At 47.0% G+C, this 17,027-nt stretch overlaps 1 protein-coding gene and 1 non-coding gene across 2 annotated transcripts; one reads left to right on the top strand and one right to left on the bottom strand.

Moving 5' to 3' along the window:
• Positions 1-4,433: 4,433 nt before the first annotated feature.
• On the bottom strand, positions 4,434-10,586 carry LOC125522192 (zinc ion binding protein). Its single transcript, XM_048687281.2, has 5 exons — positions 10,217-10,586; positions 9,906-10,101; positions 8,843-9,373; positions 5,533-5,746; positions 4,434-4,748 (listed from the first exon to the last, which is right to left on the bottom strand). The coding sequence occupies exons 1-4, from the start codon at positions 10,372-10,374 to the stop codon at positions 5,558-5,560; spliced, it is 1,074 nt and encodes a 357-aa protein (XP_048543238.1). The 5' UTR covers positions 10,375-10,586; the 3' UTR covers positions 4,434-4,748; positions 5,533-5,557.
• A 468-nt stretch (positions 10,587-11,054) lies between these two features.
• Positions 11,055-11,127, top strand: TRNAK-UUU (transfer RNA lysine (anticodon UUU)). The gene has a single exon. It is a non-coding gene; the product is annotated as a tRNA-Lys (tRNA).
• The last annotated feature ends 5,900 nt before the right edge of the window (positions 11,128-17,027 follow it).

The following is a 17,027-nucleotide window of genomic DNA, read 5'->3' as shown; positions in this document are numbered from 1 at the left end:
GCGTCGTAGTCCTTCTCCTCCACCTCGTAAGAAAGTAAACAAGACAATCGCTCCGTCTGCTCTGTCGGCGTCTAGCAGTACAGCCAGAGGCGGGAGGACATATAGATTCGGTCCTTCTCTGAAGACTCCAGAGAAGTTACCATACGAGAGGACCCCGGAGGAGAACGCCGAGATCGCGCGAGAAGAAGTGAGGAACTTCTTTGAAGGGGTGAAAGCAAAGAAACATCCACCTTTGGAGGAGAAGGTAGATCCGGTGAAAGCGAAGCGCACTCTGGCTGCCCTGACAAAACCACCCAAGACTCTGCCGAAAGGCAACTATGAGCGCATTATTGGAAATGAATTTGTCGAAACGGAGCGGTCGGGAAGTACTGTCAGTGATCAAAGGCTGAAAGAACGACGAGTTGGGAAACAAATTGCCCAGCTCGGCGAACAAGCAAAGCAATCGTGCCCCCCGCTCAAGGTGCCTAGCGACATCGACGCTAATGATCCGAGGATGGTGCCCGGTTATAGCAATCTTGGAGATTACCTGCCCGACGATGTACATTATGATTTCATGGAGGTGCAGATACAAAGATACGAGTACAGGAAGCCTCTCGTCAAAGATGAAAGGTCTCTATCAACGATGATGCGAAGATTGCATGATTGGTACTTGAAAATCTGCAGAGAGTCTGGGGGGAGGAGTACTTTGTATGTGAGAGTTAAAAAAGAGCATGACCTCGTTGGAATTGAACTGTTGCCTGTTCCATTTGAGGAGTTCTTTCAGTTTTTCAATCAATTGGCCCTCGATAAAGCAACGGTCACCTGCTACTATCTGTAAGTAGTACTACTTCTGTCATAAAGTCTCTCTATATAGCTCAGCTCTTTCATTGCATGTATTTATAATTATCCTCACTATATTATGCAGATTGAAGATCGCCGAATTGAAGAAAAGACAAATCGGTGATATTGGGTTCATTAACACAAATCTCATAGATACAACTCAGGTTAAATTTCATGCCGCAGATACCGAGGCCAACTTGCTACGATCGTTGGTAATAAATGAAAACAAAGATATAATACTCTTTCTTTACAACTTCAAGTGAGTGTTACTGTCTTGTGCATATTCGGTTTCCCTTATATATTAGTCAAGGTTATAGTAATGTAATTGATGAATTATGCATGCGTGTGTAGTTTCCACTATATTCTCCTAGAGATTAAGCTTGAGCAGGGACTAGTAACCGTCTTAGACTCAAGACGAAAAGATCCCCAGGACTATGCGGACATGACTCAAATGCTCGAGAAGTTAAATCGATCATTATCCACCGTATCAGCAACTTTGTTCATTTCCTGATATATCAAGTAATTGTTTTATTTGTCTGACAGGGTTTGGAAAAAATTCATCAAAAAAGCTCCGGGACTCCCGAAGAAGCTGCAATTTAGACACCCGAAAGTAAGTACTATAGTAGCATGTTCCGCGCATCTCCTATTGATTCAAGCGCTAGTTTCATCAATACCATTTGGAATTCTTGCTTATCAGTTTGATTGACCTCTATTTCTTGTAAAGTGGTTGTGGCAGGAACAAGGGAATGATTTCTGTGGATACTACGTTTGCGAGTCCATCCGCCACACGACCTGTGAGCGGGGCTACTCTGACGAACAATATGAAATGCGTAAATAACAACATTCACAATTTTATTTTATTACCATCATTTGTGTTGAGTTTCATTCATTCATATATATATATATATAGATATGTATTGACCTCCTTCAAATTAGATGTTTCGGAAGCGGGATGAACTCCTAGCACCAGCTCGCATGCGAGCAATTCAAGAGGAATTGGCGGCATTCTTTCTTGACCACGTGATCGCTGAAGACAGAGAATACTATGTGGACCATGCGCCTGTATGATTATATTTGTAAGAGATAATTATTGTATATATGTAGCCGGTAGTGTCGGATAGATATACGAGAACTTGTTGTTCGACCAATCTCTCGGAGAAGGAGAGGTGGTCGATATCACTTCTCTCTGTATGCATATATGTTCATGACGATCTTCTGTTTCCTTCGTTTGCTTACTAGCTAGCTAGCGTGTCTAATCCTCTCTATACGTATGTATAGTACGTAGCGTCGACCAAGCACGGACATAAGAGAGGACAGTTCTCTCTATTAATTATAGCTAGCTAACACAATATACGAAACACCTAAATTAACCCCCCGAAACCCCCACCCCCCCTTCAAAAAAAACAAAAACCCCAGGCACAGAAATGCTGACGCGTGGATGCATATTGGTCCCGGTTGGTGCCACCAACCGGGACCAAAGGCCCTCCTGTCTGGGCTCCGCGCACAGGCCACGTGGAGGCCCATCTGTCCCGATTCTGGATTGAACCGGGACTGGTGTCTGAATTGATAGACATGACATCGGCAACATGGAATATAGAGCGTGTGAGGCAGGTGTTTATGCCAATGGATGTCGCGGTGATCTTGAACATTCCTATATGCACACAAAATGTGGAAGACTACTGGAGTTGGAACTTTGAACGCTCGGGTCTGCTCACCGTGAAATCGGCGTACAACATGTTGGTCGCAACAAGAAGGAGAAGGGAGGCTTGGCTCGAGGGTACAGCCGGGTCCTCAAGTTCAAACAGAGAAGATGGATCATGGAAAAGGCTGTGGAATACTCAGGTACCAGGGAAAATCAAGATGTTTCTTTGGCAGTTATCAAAACACTCTATTCCGACGGAGGATGTACGAGCTCACAGACATATGTTGAATACAAGCTCATGCGTGCTGTGTGGAGGACCTGATTCGTGGAGGCACTCGCTCCTAGAATGCACGGTGGCAAGGTGTACCTGGGCACTTGCTGACGAAGAGGCCACGAACAGTCTAATAGCAGCCGCTGGACCTAATGCGAAGTGTTGGCTATTCTCGCTGATGGAATCGGTATCACATGCGGAGTTCATTAAGATATCAGTAACACTTTGGGCGATTTGGTCTTCGCGAAGGAAAGCAATTCATGAGGGCATATTTCAAAGTCCGCAAAGCACGCACTCTTTTATTCAGAGATTTTTGAGTGACTTGGAAATCATCAAAGAAAGAAGCTCAGGCCAAAGGAAAATTTCAGCACCTCAAGCGAGTAGAACAGCTCGCTCATTAGCACCACCAGCGGGATCAACCAAGATTCATGTTGATGCTGGGTGTCGTTCATGGGGAGGCACGGCAGCAGCAGTGTGTCGAGATGACCTGGGGAACTACCTTGGGAGTTCTGCAATTGTACTCCGAGGCATCACAGACCCGGCTACGCTTGAGGCAATCGCGTGCCGGGAAGCGCTAGCACTGGCAGAGGACCTGAACATCCATCGGATAGTCATCTCATCTGACTCAAAGCAAGTGGTAGGCGATATAAAGTCTGGAAACCGGGGAACATATGGTACGGTTATCAAGGAGATTCATAGTAGAGCTCTTCATTTTATGTGTGATTTCATGTATGAATGCCGCAGATGTAACGTTGAGGCTCATAGTTTAGCAAAACATTCACTCTCTTTAGGCCCGGGACGTCATGTGTGGCTAGGCCAATCCTTTAACCCAAGATGTATACCACAAATTGTGGCTTTTGATCATTAATAAAGCTTGGGTTACCCCTTAAAAAAACTAAAGAGACAGGGCATTAGTACCGACCCTTTAATCCGGTTCAGGAACCGGGACAAAAGGCCCTTACAAACCGGGACAATAGGCCCTTTGTCTACTAGTGACATGTTTGTTGCCTTGGTTTCTTGGATGATGTTGATTCTACAGGTCGCCTAATTAAGCTGTTTAAGCTACGCACATGTCTGATTTAGTTGCGGCGTTCAAGTAAACCATTAGTCAACGAGTTAAAACTTTACCAGTGCCTTGCTAAGGGGGAAAAGATGTGTGGGCAATGTGGCAAAACGCGTGCCAAGAGCCTGGGCAGCAGCACACGGGTCTGATTCACCAGATGCACCGGGCCATTCGTGCACCAGAAAAAAGAAAAGATGCCCCGCTTTCACAGCACGTGCTCGGGTAATTGCAATCTGCCGCCAAACAAAGAAAAAAGCGCATGATAGAGCGAAGAAAAAGGTATGGAAAATTTACGTGTCAGTGAACTAAGCCGCCGCTTGACTCTCTACCCATGATAGACAAAGCAGCCAAAGCCTACCGAGGTTCCCAGAACGTGTGATAAAAGGAGTATGGGCTTCTCGTCACGTCCTAGGTTCCCTTTGCCCGTTGGCCTCACTCTCCAGTTCCTACCACGGTTCTAATACGTTGTGGCGAAAAGATAAAGAGCTTTCACTCTATCGACGTGCTCAGCTACTGCATACGAACACAGGTGACAGGGACCTTCACCGAGCAAAGGTGAGCCGCTACGATTCTCCTACTCCTACCACGGGCGCGCAAAAGCTACAGCAATGATAGCAAAGGTGAGCCAGTACTGTATATGAGATGAACAAGGCAGTGATAGCAACTACTGCAATTGGTAAACATGTAGGCATCCTTGCACAAAACCGACCACGTTCTTTAAATCGGCAACCACGAGCGGAAGTCAGCAAAGCATACAGGATTCAGTGCTCCCAGAGAGGAATTGGGCGCCATTGGCAGGCCGACAGGTGCCCAGACCTGGATGCTAAATCTTTCCGCGACTCCACGGGTTTGAGTTGGCATGCAGTGGTACTTGGTAGGTGGCTGCAGAGGCAACCGCTGCTGGTGAGGCAATTTTAAACATTGCAGCAGCCGCCTCCCCCAAAATTGTAAACCTGCGGAAGCCACATGAAGAGAAGATCGCTGTCACAGGTCAACTACCGAGAGACGGACAGAAATAATAAAACATGTCAGGCAAATTCATCAGGTTATGCTTATGTTATACTCCCTCCGTTCCTAAATACTTGTCTTTCTAGGCATTTCAACAAATGACTACATACGGAGCAACATGAGTGAATCTACACTCTAAAATATGTCTACATACATCCGTATGTAGTAGTCATTTGAAATGTCTAGAAAGACAAATATTTAGGAACGGAGGGAGTACACCCTAGGCCTAATCCAGTAGTAGTAACTTGGCTCGCCCTTACTATCGCCCTGCCACTTCACATGTGTAGGATTTCCGAGGTTGACCGTTTTAGGCAACAACAAAAAGGGTTGTCTACAGCTTTGGATATGAGTATGTTCATAAGTCCACCTTCCATGACAAACTTGCAATCTACTGAATTCAATTGCTTAGTAAGAATGCACAAACAAGTGGTTTATCTCTATCAAGAAACAACTCTATGCACCTCTCACATAGGAGTAGTTCCTGAGAGGCAGAAAACAAAAACACTTCAGGTTAGAAGCAAAACAAAACACAGCTGGAATATTAGTGCTTGGGCATACTATCGTACTAATGCAATTATCAGGTGATTGTAGTATTGTGCAGTTATCTCTCTAAAGAAGCCATTTTTGGGTGAGTTGAATTGTTAATACAGGAGTAACATCGCTCTGTCAGAAGAGAGCGGAAAATTTGTAGAACACTGAATGCCTGTGACAGTAATAAACTCCACTTACGTATTCTTGGAGCCTTCAATGTAAGTCAATCGTAGCTTGGACCATATGTGGCTACAGGTGGTCCATATGAGTATCTCCATTGATCGCATGCCAAACATTTATCAAGCTTAGTGCAGTTCTCCAGAGTGCAGAATTTACAGGACCACGATGCATACTTGGCTTTTGCAATTTTAGGTTTCGCTGTCCCACAAACTTCACAAATTGGTGCCAGAGGCTGCAGATGAAATGTGTTAGAGAACGGGGAGCAGCAATAATAGAAGTCCAGTAGGCCAGCCACTGCACTTCTTTTTCAATGAAAAAAGAACAGATTACAGATGTCTTTGAAAAAGATATTACAGATCATATTAACAGCATAATGTGCAAAAACAAGAAAAGGAGTATCACTTCGGGCCGTTTTGGCACCCAGGTCCAGTTGAACCCGGAATCACAGCCGCCCAGATATGTGTAGAGATCTGTGCCGCACATCACTGTCATGCGAATACAGGAATATTAGACGAAGTATACACTGGCGCCGCACTGTGTACGTACGAGCGGCAGCTAGCGCCAGGGAGGACGGACGTTGGCCTGCTAATGCGTCTTGACGCACCTGTACTCTGGACACGTGGTACAGGTGTTATCTTTGGAAGGAGTCAGCCGTTTGTCTGGCCCACATGAAAGGTGAAAAAAGAAAATGTTGGGCGCGTGGTGGGGGTTAGTTCTACTGCCAAGATTTTCTCAGCAGAGGGAGTGCTATTGCTCTGAGTAAGCCACGGCAGAGCTCTGCGGCGTCGCCGGAGAGGTGCGTCTTTGAAGCCGTAGGGGGGGTGCCGCCAACTGGGCATAGATCACCGCGACGGCTCGGGCATGGCGACGGAATTCCCAGTAACTGCAGTCGACAGGTAAATCTAGCCTTATCCTCCAAATCCCGTGGTTGTTAAATATTTAGATGCAGTTGGGGATCTGATTTCTGGATGAAATCCACCCACAGTTTACCGATTTACTCGGACGAGGCGTGCAGCGCTACAATTTTAGTGGAAATGGTGTGAGATGGAGATCAGTCAATAGGGCATTCCGGCAGAGGGTCTAGGATGGGGATGGATGATGCACGGCTGAGTGGTGTTGGGGGATTCAGCAGTGGTCATGGTCTCGTCCAGCTTAGTGGTGCTGCTTACGGTGAGCAAATAAGTGTTGATGCCGGTTGGGGAACAGCTTCTGATTTCAGTAAGAGCGAAGGAGATAACACGGATGTGACTGAGAAAGGGGACGCCCAGATGAACAAGCACCCAGCCATGGATTCTGTCATTGCAGACCAAGCACAGAGTGGAGATGCAACCTCAGCTCATTCTACGGGCAAAATGGATCGACAAGCCCCAGGTTGGACAAGGTAACAATAATTCGTTGAATTCTCTTCCGATGAGTACCGCGTGTAATTCTGCAATCTATTTTTTTCATGTCTGCAACTGATTGAGTGATAAAAAAGTGGAAATTATCTGATTTTTCGCAAAAACTAGGCAAAATTGGTTAGTTGTGGTTGACTGGGGTAACAATATACGACTTATGTTATTCGAGACGAGACTTTTTTTTGCCATGCTTGACCAAGGAAGAGAGCTGGATCTATGGGATGCACTATCTTAGAGAATACATGAGGGAGAAAGTTCAGAGTCTGTCGGATGTAAGTTTCATTTGCACTAACCACTAAGCGACCGTGTCATTTGAAAAATTCATTTCTAGATCCATAGGTTGGGGCTGGCCAAATATGTGTTATCGTGTGTGACAGAGCCAGATTACATACTTGGCGAAGTCGCTTGTGTACCAGCTTGTTGAAGATGCAGGAGAACAGGGCAGTTCTGCCACACTTCATGAAGGACGAAGAAGAAGACGAAGAGGAGACTTAGATGCCAGAGGGTTTATGTTGAAGTGTATCATTTTGGGTGGAAGTGAAGGTTCTCTAGCAAAGTGGCGGCTGGAGTAATGCTTCCACTACAGGGGAATTGCAGCTGAGAGCATTTTGTTTCCCCTTAAAGTTTATGCAATGAAGTGTGATAAAACCCATGACATCTAATTATGTTCCATTTGCACCTGGGATGGACAATCTAGAACATAGTGAATCCCTGTGTTTCGAGAACCTTCAAGTGGGGAAGGATGAGCTAGAACTATGTGGAGAGGGAGGAGGAATGGGTGCTACTGGTGGATGAACTTAATCGTGCAGAGGAAGGGGATGGTGGTGGCTGGCTTGGGTTGTAAATATCTAGCTTTGATGGCTGCCGTTTACAATCCGGTGGTCCAGTTGTGGCGCTCTGTTAGGACAGATCCGTCCTCCTCCATCTGTACTGGAGCGGCGTTACACGGGAGATTCGCTGCCGTACAACTGATTGGTGGGCCAGGCCCTGTACTATTAAAACGAAATACAGAAGTGAATACTAGTCTGTGTGAATCATGACGCACATGTGGTCCAGATGCTCCCGGGAGCCGAAACGGATTTCCGGTATGACTTATATCATTTGTGTAAATGAACTTAACATACTTATAACAATACATCGAGACAAATAAGTCATATCACTTTGTATTACAATATATTATATTATTAATGTTTTTATCATAATACTTTGTATTACAATATATTATATTATTAATGTTTTTTATCATAATAGTGAAGGGAGTTAAATATACACTGTTGATGCAGGTTAATTATTAGTTACATGTTGCCAGTGTCTAAAAGAGTAACTTGATACGCATCAAAATGCAAGTTGCAAATGTGGCTTCAGAATATCATAAGGAGTCCATTTGTAAAGCGAACTACTGTCACCACAAGTCCAAAAGAGTAACTACATATGCATCAAAATGCAAGTTGCAAATGTGGCTTCAGAATATCATAAGGAGTCCATTTGTAAAGCGAACTACCGTCACCACAGGTCCAAAGGTAGGTAAGGATGAGATAGAAAGGTGGGCAAAGAAATGTACGTCACAGACATAGAAAATCAAATCAATAGTTCAATTTATCCTAGGGCGTTCCAAGTTCATAAATTATGAAAACTAGATTTCATCTTAAGTTTGGATAAGTCTAATCTGCTCTGGAAGTACCACTTTGATATGGACTCACTATTAGTGCGAACCATTTACATACCCATTACGTTCACTTCAAAGACTGCTAATAGATCATAATGGAATCAGCTAGAACCAGCACTGAGTATAAAAGAGAATTTGTGCCTAGCTGAAGAGCTGGCCACCAAGTGTATGTGGACATCAGGTTTTGTATGTGAAAGGGCATGAATGTTTTCTGTAATAGGAACTTCAGTGCAGTGTTGAAAAATAAAGTGGCTGATCAATTTACCTGATTAAGAAGAGTGCAAGCACTACACTCCCACATAGAACTAAAGTCCGCATCAGTCGTTCTACCAGAAGAGGAATCAGCTCGTGCTGGAACTTGAGATCCAGATGAAGTGCTGGGTTCTGCAGAACTACTAGAAGAATCACACCTTGTGTTTTTTGCACGCTTTGTGTTTTTTCCATCCCTTGTTGTCAAGTTAGGTGGTTGCTCAAGAATAACAACATCTTCTGAATCATCGATACCAGAATCATTATGTGATCCGCACCACAAGTCATCCTGCATCCTCCTTTCAGCAGCCATGGCAGCAGCTTGTACTGGACTAAGAGCACTCATGATGGCATTATTTCCACCCAACTTTCTTGGGCCGGACGGCAATAGAGCCCCATTCCTTGCCCGTTTCTGTGCTGCAGTTAGTGTAGCTTGTCGGAGAGATGGTGGTGGTGGATGTATTGAAAATCCACCTAATCGCCTGCCTGTACCATCAAACCCTTGTCCTGGCCCCGTGATACCCTTTGCAACAAGTTCTTCACACTCCTGAATCATCATTATGCATAAGCAACATATAAGCATCTAGTGTTTGATTCAGCGAAATCCTATGTACAAGCACACGGATAATTCTGAAATCCAAATATTGATGTAATCACTTCCATTTGAGCAACTGTTATGGTCAGGTAAGCAGATATAAAAATTGTGATATTTCTAGCAAATAAATAGAGGGACTACTTAATTACATGCTTCTGCTACAACTCATGGAAATGAGGATAAGCCAAAATTTACTAAACAAGATCAATTCCATCTGCATATTGTTAATGACAACAGGATCCAACGAAAAATTCAGGTTAAATGCCATTAAACTTCAAAATGAATTGAATGAAGCTTTCAGCAAATGTGCTAGGTTGTAAGGGAATATGCACAATATCTGCATTCTTATAGCCTGGTGCACACAAGCAACAGATTCCAAGCAACCGGATATATGCATACACTGACACTAGTGAACCGCTATACAGGTGGAATCGTAGACATTTCAAGTATACTAATACAAGAGCAGAAACATGAGCATACGGACCTTGCGCAGCTCGTCCCAGAGCTTGTAGAACTGCGCGTCGTGGGGCCCGCGCGCGTTGTGCGCGAGCTCGTGGAGCATGGTGTCGAGCACCTCCTCGTAGGGGATGAAGTCGAGGTCGCGGCCGTCGCGCCGGAGCCGCAGCTTCACCTCGACGCCCCGGTTGACGTTGAGCCCCAGCAGCCTCGGGTTCTTCGGCCTGATAATCCCCAAATAAAAACGGGTCACCCCGGCACACGGTATCTATCGGTCGACGGAGAAGCCGATGTGGGGAACGAGGGATACAGAGGCTAGGGTTAGGGTTTGCTGCTTACGAGAACTCGGAGAGGACCTTGACGCGCCACTTGCGGCGGCGCATGATGGGCTGGACCTGCTTGGCGACGCGGTCGAGGAGCGCGCGCGCGGCCGGCTCCTCGGGCTTCCGCTTGAGCGCCCGGATCTCCCACACCTTGTGCAGGTCGCCCACCTCCATCGCCGCGGCCGATCGGGCGGCCGCGCGATTTGAAATCGATTGGGGGGTTGGCGGCGGGCGAGGCGGGCGGGAGACGAGGGGAGGCGGGCGTTTATGCCTGTGGGCTGTGGGAGGGAGGCGGGCGCGCCTGCGGGGGGTCGATTCCCCGTCGGCGGATGCGTCCAGGGGATTTGGGGAGGATTTTCAGAAAATGGCAAGCAAACCCTCTCCCCTTCTCTCTCTTTTTTTCTTCTCGTTTTGAACGGCTCGATTCGTCTGAAACTCTGCGCCGGAGTTCAGCTTCAAACATTGTACGTAGGAGCAGAAGAGCGTACTGAGATTCGTGTTTTACTGGAATTGTGATCTGGATCGTCTTTCACTTCGTTATCCGAAGCCTTTTGCAAGCTTTTGGTGACATGAGAGGAGTGTGTACTTCGTGGCAGCATATCGGCAAATGGATCGTCTCTCTCTTGTTTTTCTCTACGTGGCATGTTGACATGGATGTTCTAGAGATAACGCAACAGAACAAACATATAGTTGCGGGTGCTTTTGATTTGCGAGTGAGCTCTGTGATTTAGTAGGCCCCAAAAATGTGCGGTGTTCCCAAGTTGCTGAAAAACGGCCTCGCAAAAAATTGCACCATACATTTTGAAAAGAAAACATCACGTACATATATGGTATTGAAGGTTAATATGCAACGAGCCGTCCTAGCTCAGTTGGTAGAGCGCACGGCTTTTAACCGTGTGGTCGTGGGTTCGAATCCCACGGACGGCGTCTTCTTTTTTTGCTTTGGTAATTTTTATTATTGGTTGGAATCGTCAGGCAACCAATTTTTTTTTCATTTTTGGAATCAATCGTCAAGCAAGGGCCATGTTTGAAGGTGGATGATATCGCAAAGTAGCTCACAAAACCAGTTTTGTGTACCCAAATGTTGGAATGATAGTTTCTTCCCGTCTGGACAATATGCCATTCAAATGTTGTAAAACTAGAACAATGTATGTATAGTGGACCTGTGTCGCTCTCCTCCCAATGGTGGCACGGGGAAACCCTAGCCATAGTTGCTCGTCGCTCCACCGCCCCTTCACTTTTATCACTGCCGAAAAAAACCCGTCCAGATAAATCCATGTGCTGACGGCAACACCAGGTTGTGTTTCTCGGTTGTGGTTCTTCGGCGGCCTTCTCCTACGGTGGTTCTAGACCGCACAATGGTCCAGGTGCTATTCCTCCACCTTGTCCTATTGACATGGAGTCACGACGCGACTCTTAATGAGGCAAACCGGCCTGGTGGCCGCAATGGCAGTTCATGTGGCTCTGACTCCTGACGAATGCAGCTCTACGACATGGTAGTCTCCCACAGTCTGCAACTCCCTGGTCATAGGCTAGGCTAGCCCTATACGTCATGGCAAGGCGCTGCAATGGTTGGAGTTGGGGCTCCAGATTGGGTCGACGGACATGTGTCGGGCTCTCTGTTGCGAGGCAACAGACAACAGTGTGCCAACTCGACTAGTTGGACGCGGATCGAGAGGCGAGATTGTTGGTGAAAGCTAGGCTCGATTATGGCTGGGTTAAACCCTAGATTAGGATTCCTAGATTCGGCGACGAAGGCACTCGATGTTGTGCTTCTCTCTTGGGAGGCATCGTCTTAGAGTTGGATTTAGTTAGAGGCGGTTGTCGTCAATGACTCGTGTGGCAACGACATTAGGGTTGAGGGAGAAGGGGCCGCGGCCAAGAGAGATTGTTGGTTCTTCGTCATGCCTGCGGGCACCGTATTACGTTTTTCCCGGCAAGGAGAGTGGTACGGCTCAGTGCTCTCTTGCCGCACCAACCTTGCATATTGCTCCTTCGTAGTTGCTCGGTTGCCGACTATTGTTACAAGTTAGATGTTCTCAGTGCTCTCTTGCCGCACCAACCTCGCATATTGCTCCTTCGTAGTTGCTGGGAACACAGTAGGCAGCGATTCGTTTCGTCCAGTTCATCGTTAGGGCTGCTTTAGTTAATTATGTTAGCTCTGCCTTTCACTGTAATGTGTGTCAGCCCGTCGGCTGCCGTAGTTTCACCTATGTGTAAGTCTTGTGTCACTTGGCTTGGCCATGTGTTAGGCTACGTCCAGTACCCATGTGCCCTTGTGGTGTTTGTAGCTCAGCTCAGTATTAACATTGTTCCACTGTCTGATGGCCTTTGTCCCCGCTCCTGGACTGATCAAAGTGAATGTTGGTGTGCTCCATGACACCACAACCAATCAACACTCTGAGTTGGAACGTACGGGGTCTACACTGCCCGGCCAGGAGGGCAACTGTAAGCGCTACGATTGCAGACTCTTCGTGCCAAATTGTGTGTTTACAAGAGACGAAGATTAATAACGTGGACAAATATGTGGCAGCCTTCCTTGGTGGCAACCGGCTGAAAAGTTTTACGCAGCGACCAACGACTGGAACTAGGGGTGGGATCTTATTACTTTGGGATGACAACGTTGTCGAGGTCTCCGACATCTCTTCCTCGGCCTTTTGCCTCTCTGGCAAGGTTCGCATTCGGGCAACAGATGTATGCTTCAAGATCACGTCTGTCTATGGTCCCACTGACCACGCCAGCAAAGATTCATTCTTTGTCGAGCTTGTCTCCCACAAGCCCTTGTCGGGTATCGCTTGGTTGGCCCTCGGAGATTTTAATCAAATCTACCGAGCACGAGACAAGAACAAGAGAAATGTAAACAGGAGTAGGATCAACCGTTTCCGTGCGGCCCTACAATCTTGCGAGCTCAAAGAGATTCATCTCTAAAATAGGTGCTTCACTTGGAGCAACGAGAGGGAAAACCCCACCCTTTGCAAGCTTGACTCTTTCTTTTGCAACGCCGAGTGGGACACGACTTTCAACACACATGTGTTACATGCCCTTTCATCTTCCCTCTCCGACCATTGCCCCCTTCTGCTTGCCGATGACAAGGGACCTAGACGTCCACGAACCTTCAATTTTGAAAACTTCTGGGTATCTTTGCCCGGATTCTATGACGTGGTCTAGAAGGCGTGGGATGAGCGTATTAGCCACACTGAGCCTATCCAAATTCTACATCATAGGCTCAAGAAAACCGCAACCCGGCTAACTGAATGGAGCAAGAAGCTTTTCTCCAAGGCCAAGATCCAACTCCATGCATCCCTCTTGGTGATCCTCCAGTTGGATATGACGCAAGAGGAACGAGCCCTCTCCCTCAAGGAGCGGGACCTGCGTGCTAGACTCAAGCGAAGAGTGATTAGCTTGGCAGTTCTTGAGCGGGCTCGGAAGAGCCAATGTGCTAGACTTGCAAATCTGAGGGAGGGTGATGCCAACACCAAATTCTTCCACCGACGCATCAATGTCCGTAGGCGAAAAAACCACATTCACCGGCTAAAGCACGCACATGGTTGGGTGACCGACCACAAGGAAAAAGAGAAGATTATCCATGATCACTTCTCCAAGGTCATGGGATGGGGAAGTACGAGCAATAAGGATTTCAATTGGGAGGAGCTGGGCATCGAGGCCCATGCCTTGCAAGACCTCGATGCTGCCATCACCGAGGACGAAGTTTGGGAGGCTATTAAAGAGATGCCTAGTGATAAGGCGCCGGGACCAGATGGTTTCACGGGGATCTTCTTTAAGAGGTGTTGGGGAATCATCAAGCATACGATCATGGGGGTTATTCAACGCTTCGATTCCTTGCACACCTCCAACCTACAGTGGCTAAACTCTGCCAACGTTGTACTGTTGCCAAAAAAGGATGGCGCGGAAGGCATCTCTGATTATAGGCCTATCAGCCTCATCCACGCCATAGCTAAAATCATTGCCAAAATTCTATCGCTATAGCTTGCGCACCACATGGATGACCTCGTCTCCAACGCCCAGAGTGCCTTCATTAAAAGGAGAAGTATCCATGACAACTTCATGTATGTTCGGAATTTCGCCCGGCCTCTACACAAATGTAGAACCCCCGTACTCCTCTTCAAGCTTGATATAAAAAAGGTGTTCGACTCAGTAAAGTGGGATACATTCTTCAACTACTCCAACGGTTGGGCTTCCCTCCAAAATTTTAGGCTTGGATTGCTGCCCTTCTTTCCTCTTCTTCATCTCGGATACTGCTTAACGGGCTGCCCGACCCACCTGTTAAGCATGGTCAAGGATTCAGACAGGGGGGACCCCCTCTCCCCACTCCTCTTCGTCCTGGCCATTGATCCCTTGCACATGATTCTTGACTTGGCGACGAGGAAAGGGCTCCTCCATAAAATCCGTGGCCGGCATGCCATGGTGCGTACCTCCCTTTTTGCGGATGATGTGGCGGTCTTTGTGGCCCCCATCAAGCGGGACATCAACAATCTCGCCTCCATCCTGAGAGGATTTGGGGACGTGACGGGCCTCTGCTCCAACTTCCAAAAAAGCTCGGTTGTGCCTATTCGTTGCAATCACCTTGACCTTGAGCAAATTCTTCAGAGCATGCCGACAACACGTGCCAATTTTCCGGTCAAATACCTAGGGCTGCCACTCTCAGTTGGACAACTGAAGAAGGTGGACTTTCAATCCCTTGAGGACAAGGCGGCTGGAAAATTGGTCACCTGGGAGGGCCAAAACATAACCACTATCGGTCGTACGGCACTCGTTAGATCAGTCATTACCTCCCAAGCAGTGTTCTCCATCACGCCCCTCATCGTGCCTCAGGGCTCTCTCCATAGCCTTAACAAAATTGAGAGAGCTTTCCTTTGGTCCGGTTCGGACAAGACAATGGGAGCCAAATGCAAGGTCAACTGGAAGGTGGTTTGTCGCCCAAAAGAATATGGTGGCCTCGGGGTGCTCGATACCGACAAGTTTGCACGTGCGTTGCGGCTCCGATGGCTATGGTATGAATGGAATGAGCCCCGCAAACTATGGGTCGACCCTGGAAACCCTTGCACTGAGGAGGACCTCGAGTTTTTCTATGCCTCCACGACTATCACCGTAGGGGATGGTGCCAAAACGTTTTTTGGGGCTCCCCATGGCTTCTTGGTCGCAAACCCAAGGATATTGCACCACTCATCTTTGCGGCCTCAAAAAGAAAGAATTGGAAGGTCCGTGAGGCCCTCGCCGGAAATGCGTGGATCTTCAAGATCAACCATGACACGATTGTCTCCGGCGCCCACATTCGAGAGTTCTTCACTCTTTGGATGCTCCTTAATGATGTCCACCTTCATGAGCAAACCCAAGACGCCATCATCTAGAAGCATGCAAACGATGGGATATACACGGCTGCCACTGCCTACAAGGCTCAATTCCTAGGCATGACCTTCTCCCCCTTGGATCGCATGGTTTGGAAGGCATGGGCGCCTCCAAAGGTTAAGTTTTTTGCTTGGTTGGCGCTGCAAGATAGGATTTGGACCGCCGATCGCTTGGAGCGACGTGGTTGGCCAAATTGTGGCCTTTGCAAACTTTGCAATAGGAAACAGGAATCGGGAAGCCCATCTTTTCTTCAAGTGCCGCTACACGATTCGGCTATGGAAGTCTGTCATTGAGAAGCTTGGTCTCGCGCATGTGGATACATCCGACTGGCCCATGTACGACTCCATCTACGAGTGGTGGGACAAGAGAACCGACAATCATAATCCCAACCGGCGAGCTATGGCCTCCCGCACCATGCTCGTCTCGTGGACCATTTGGAATGAAAGAAATGCACGGGTGTTCCGTCACAAGAGTGCGCCACCGACCATCCTACTCATCGCCATCATCGAGGAGGCCAAGCTTTGGATGGCCGCAGGAGCAAAGAAATTAGAGAATATTTTTCAGGGCGAGTAATTGTCATGCCGAAATTGTGTGGATATGTTGTAAACTTCTAAACTCTATTCTCTTCTTATTTAATAGATGAGGCAAATCTTATGCCTCCGTTTCAAAAATAAATAAATTATTATCCGTGTATGTACTCAAAATTGATGCATACAAATTTCATGTTGTAAAAATAAAAGATGAGATATTTTACCTGTTGTTGTGGAAAAACTGGGGTAGTTATAAGAGGCAAAAAAGGTTCCATGTTGTCGAAAAGAATTTGGCCCAGGATTTGCTTCAACCCGGCCTCCGTGACTGGTGTGCAGTGTGCTATTCAGAGGGTGTCATGTTTCCCGATTAGTGGCTGTATGCGTTTTAGTATGATTTTCCGGAATTAAGTTGTACTTCTTCTGTAAACAAATATAAGAATATTTAGATTATTAAAGTAGTGACCTAAACGCTCTTATATTTCTTTACTGAGGGAGTATCAATCAATTGTCCTCTTACGTGCTTAATTAATACTAAATCGATGGAGGCAATTGCCTCCGGTTCGAAAAATAAATTGTTGCTGAACTTGTATCTGTCAGTCAGTATGCATTTTCGTCCGGGTTTCTCTAGAACTCAACTTTTCATCTGCTCGGTGATCTGAACAACGAATTTAGCTGGGCCACGACCGGATTACTTTCAACCGCGTGGACCTGATCAGATATAGAACATGTAGCCACACAACGGTACGCAGAGCTCTGCGCTTCCAAGGAACTGTTGCGCCATACCAAAGCTTCCACGCAATTTCCCACACCAAGGCCAGAAGATCGCGGCAGAGGAGTGACCACTCGTTCGATCGGCTCATGCATGCATGCGTGGATGGACCACCGCTCAAGGTCGTCAGTGACCTCCAGATTGAATCACCCCAAGAGGAT

The sequence above is a fragment of the Triticum urartu genome, chromosome 7A (genome assembly GCF_056163025.1).
Source record: "Triticum urartu cultivar PI428250 chromosome 7A, HENAU_Tu73, whole genome shotgun sequence".
In the NCBI taxonomy this organism is placed as follows: Eukaryota; Viridiplantae; Streptophyta; class Magnoliopsida; order Poales; family Poaceae; genus Triticum; species Triticum urartu.
Note: the sequence above shows the minus strand (reverse complement) of the source record. Positions and strands in the feature narration are given on the sequence as shown.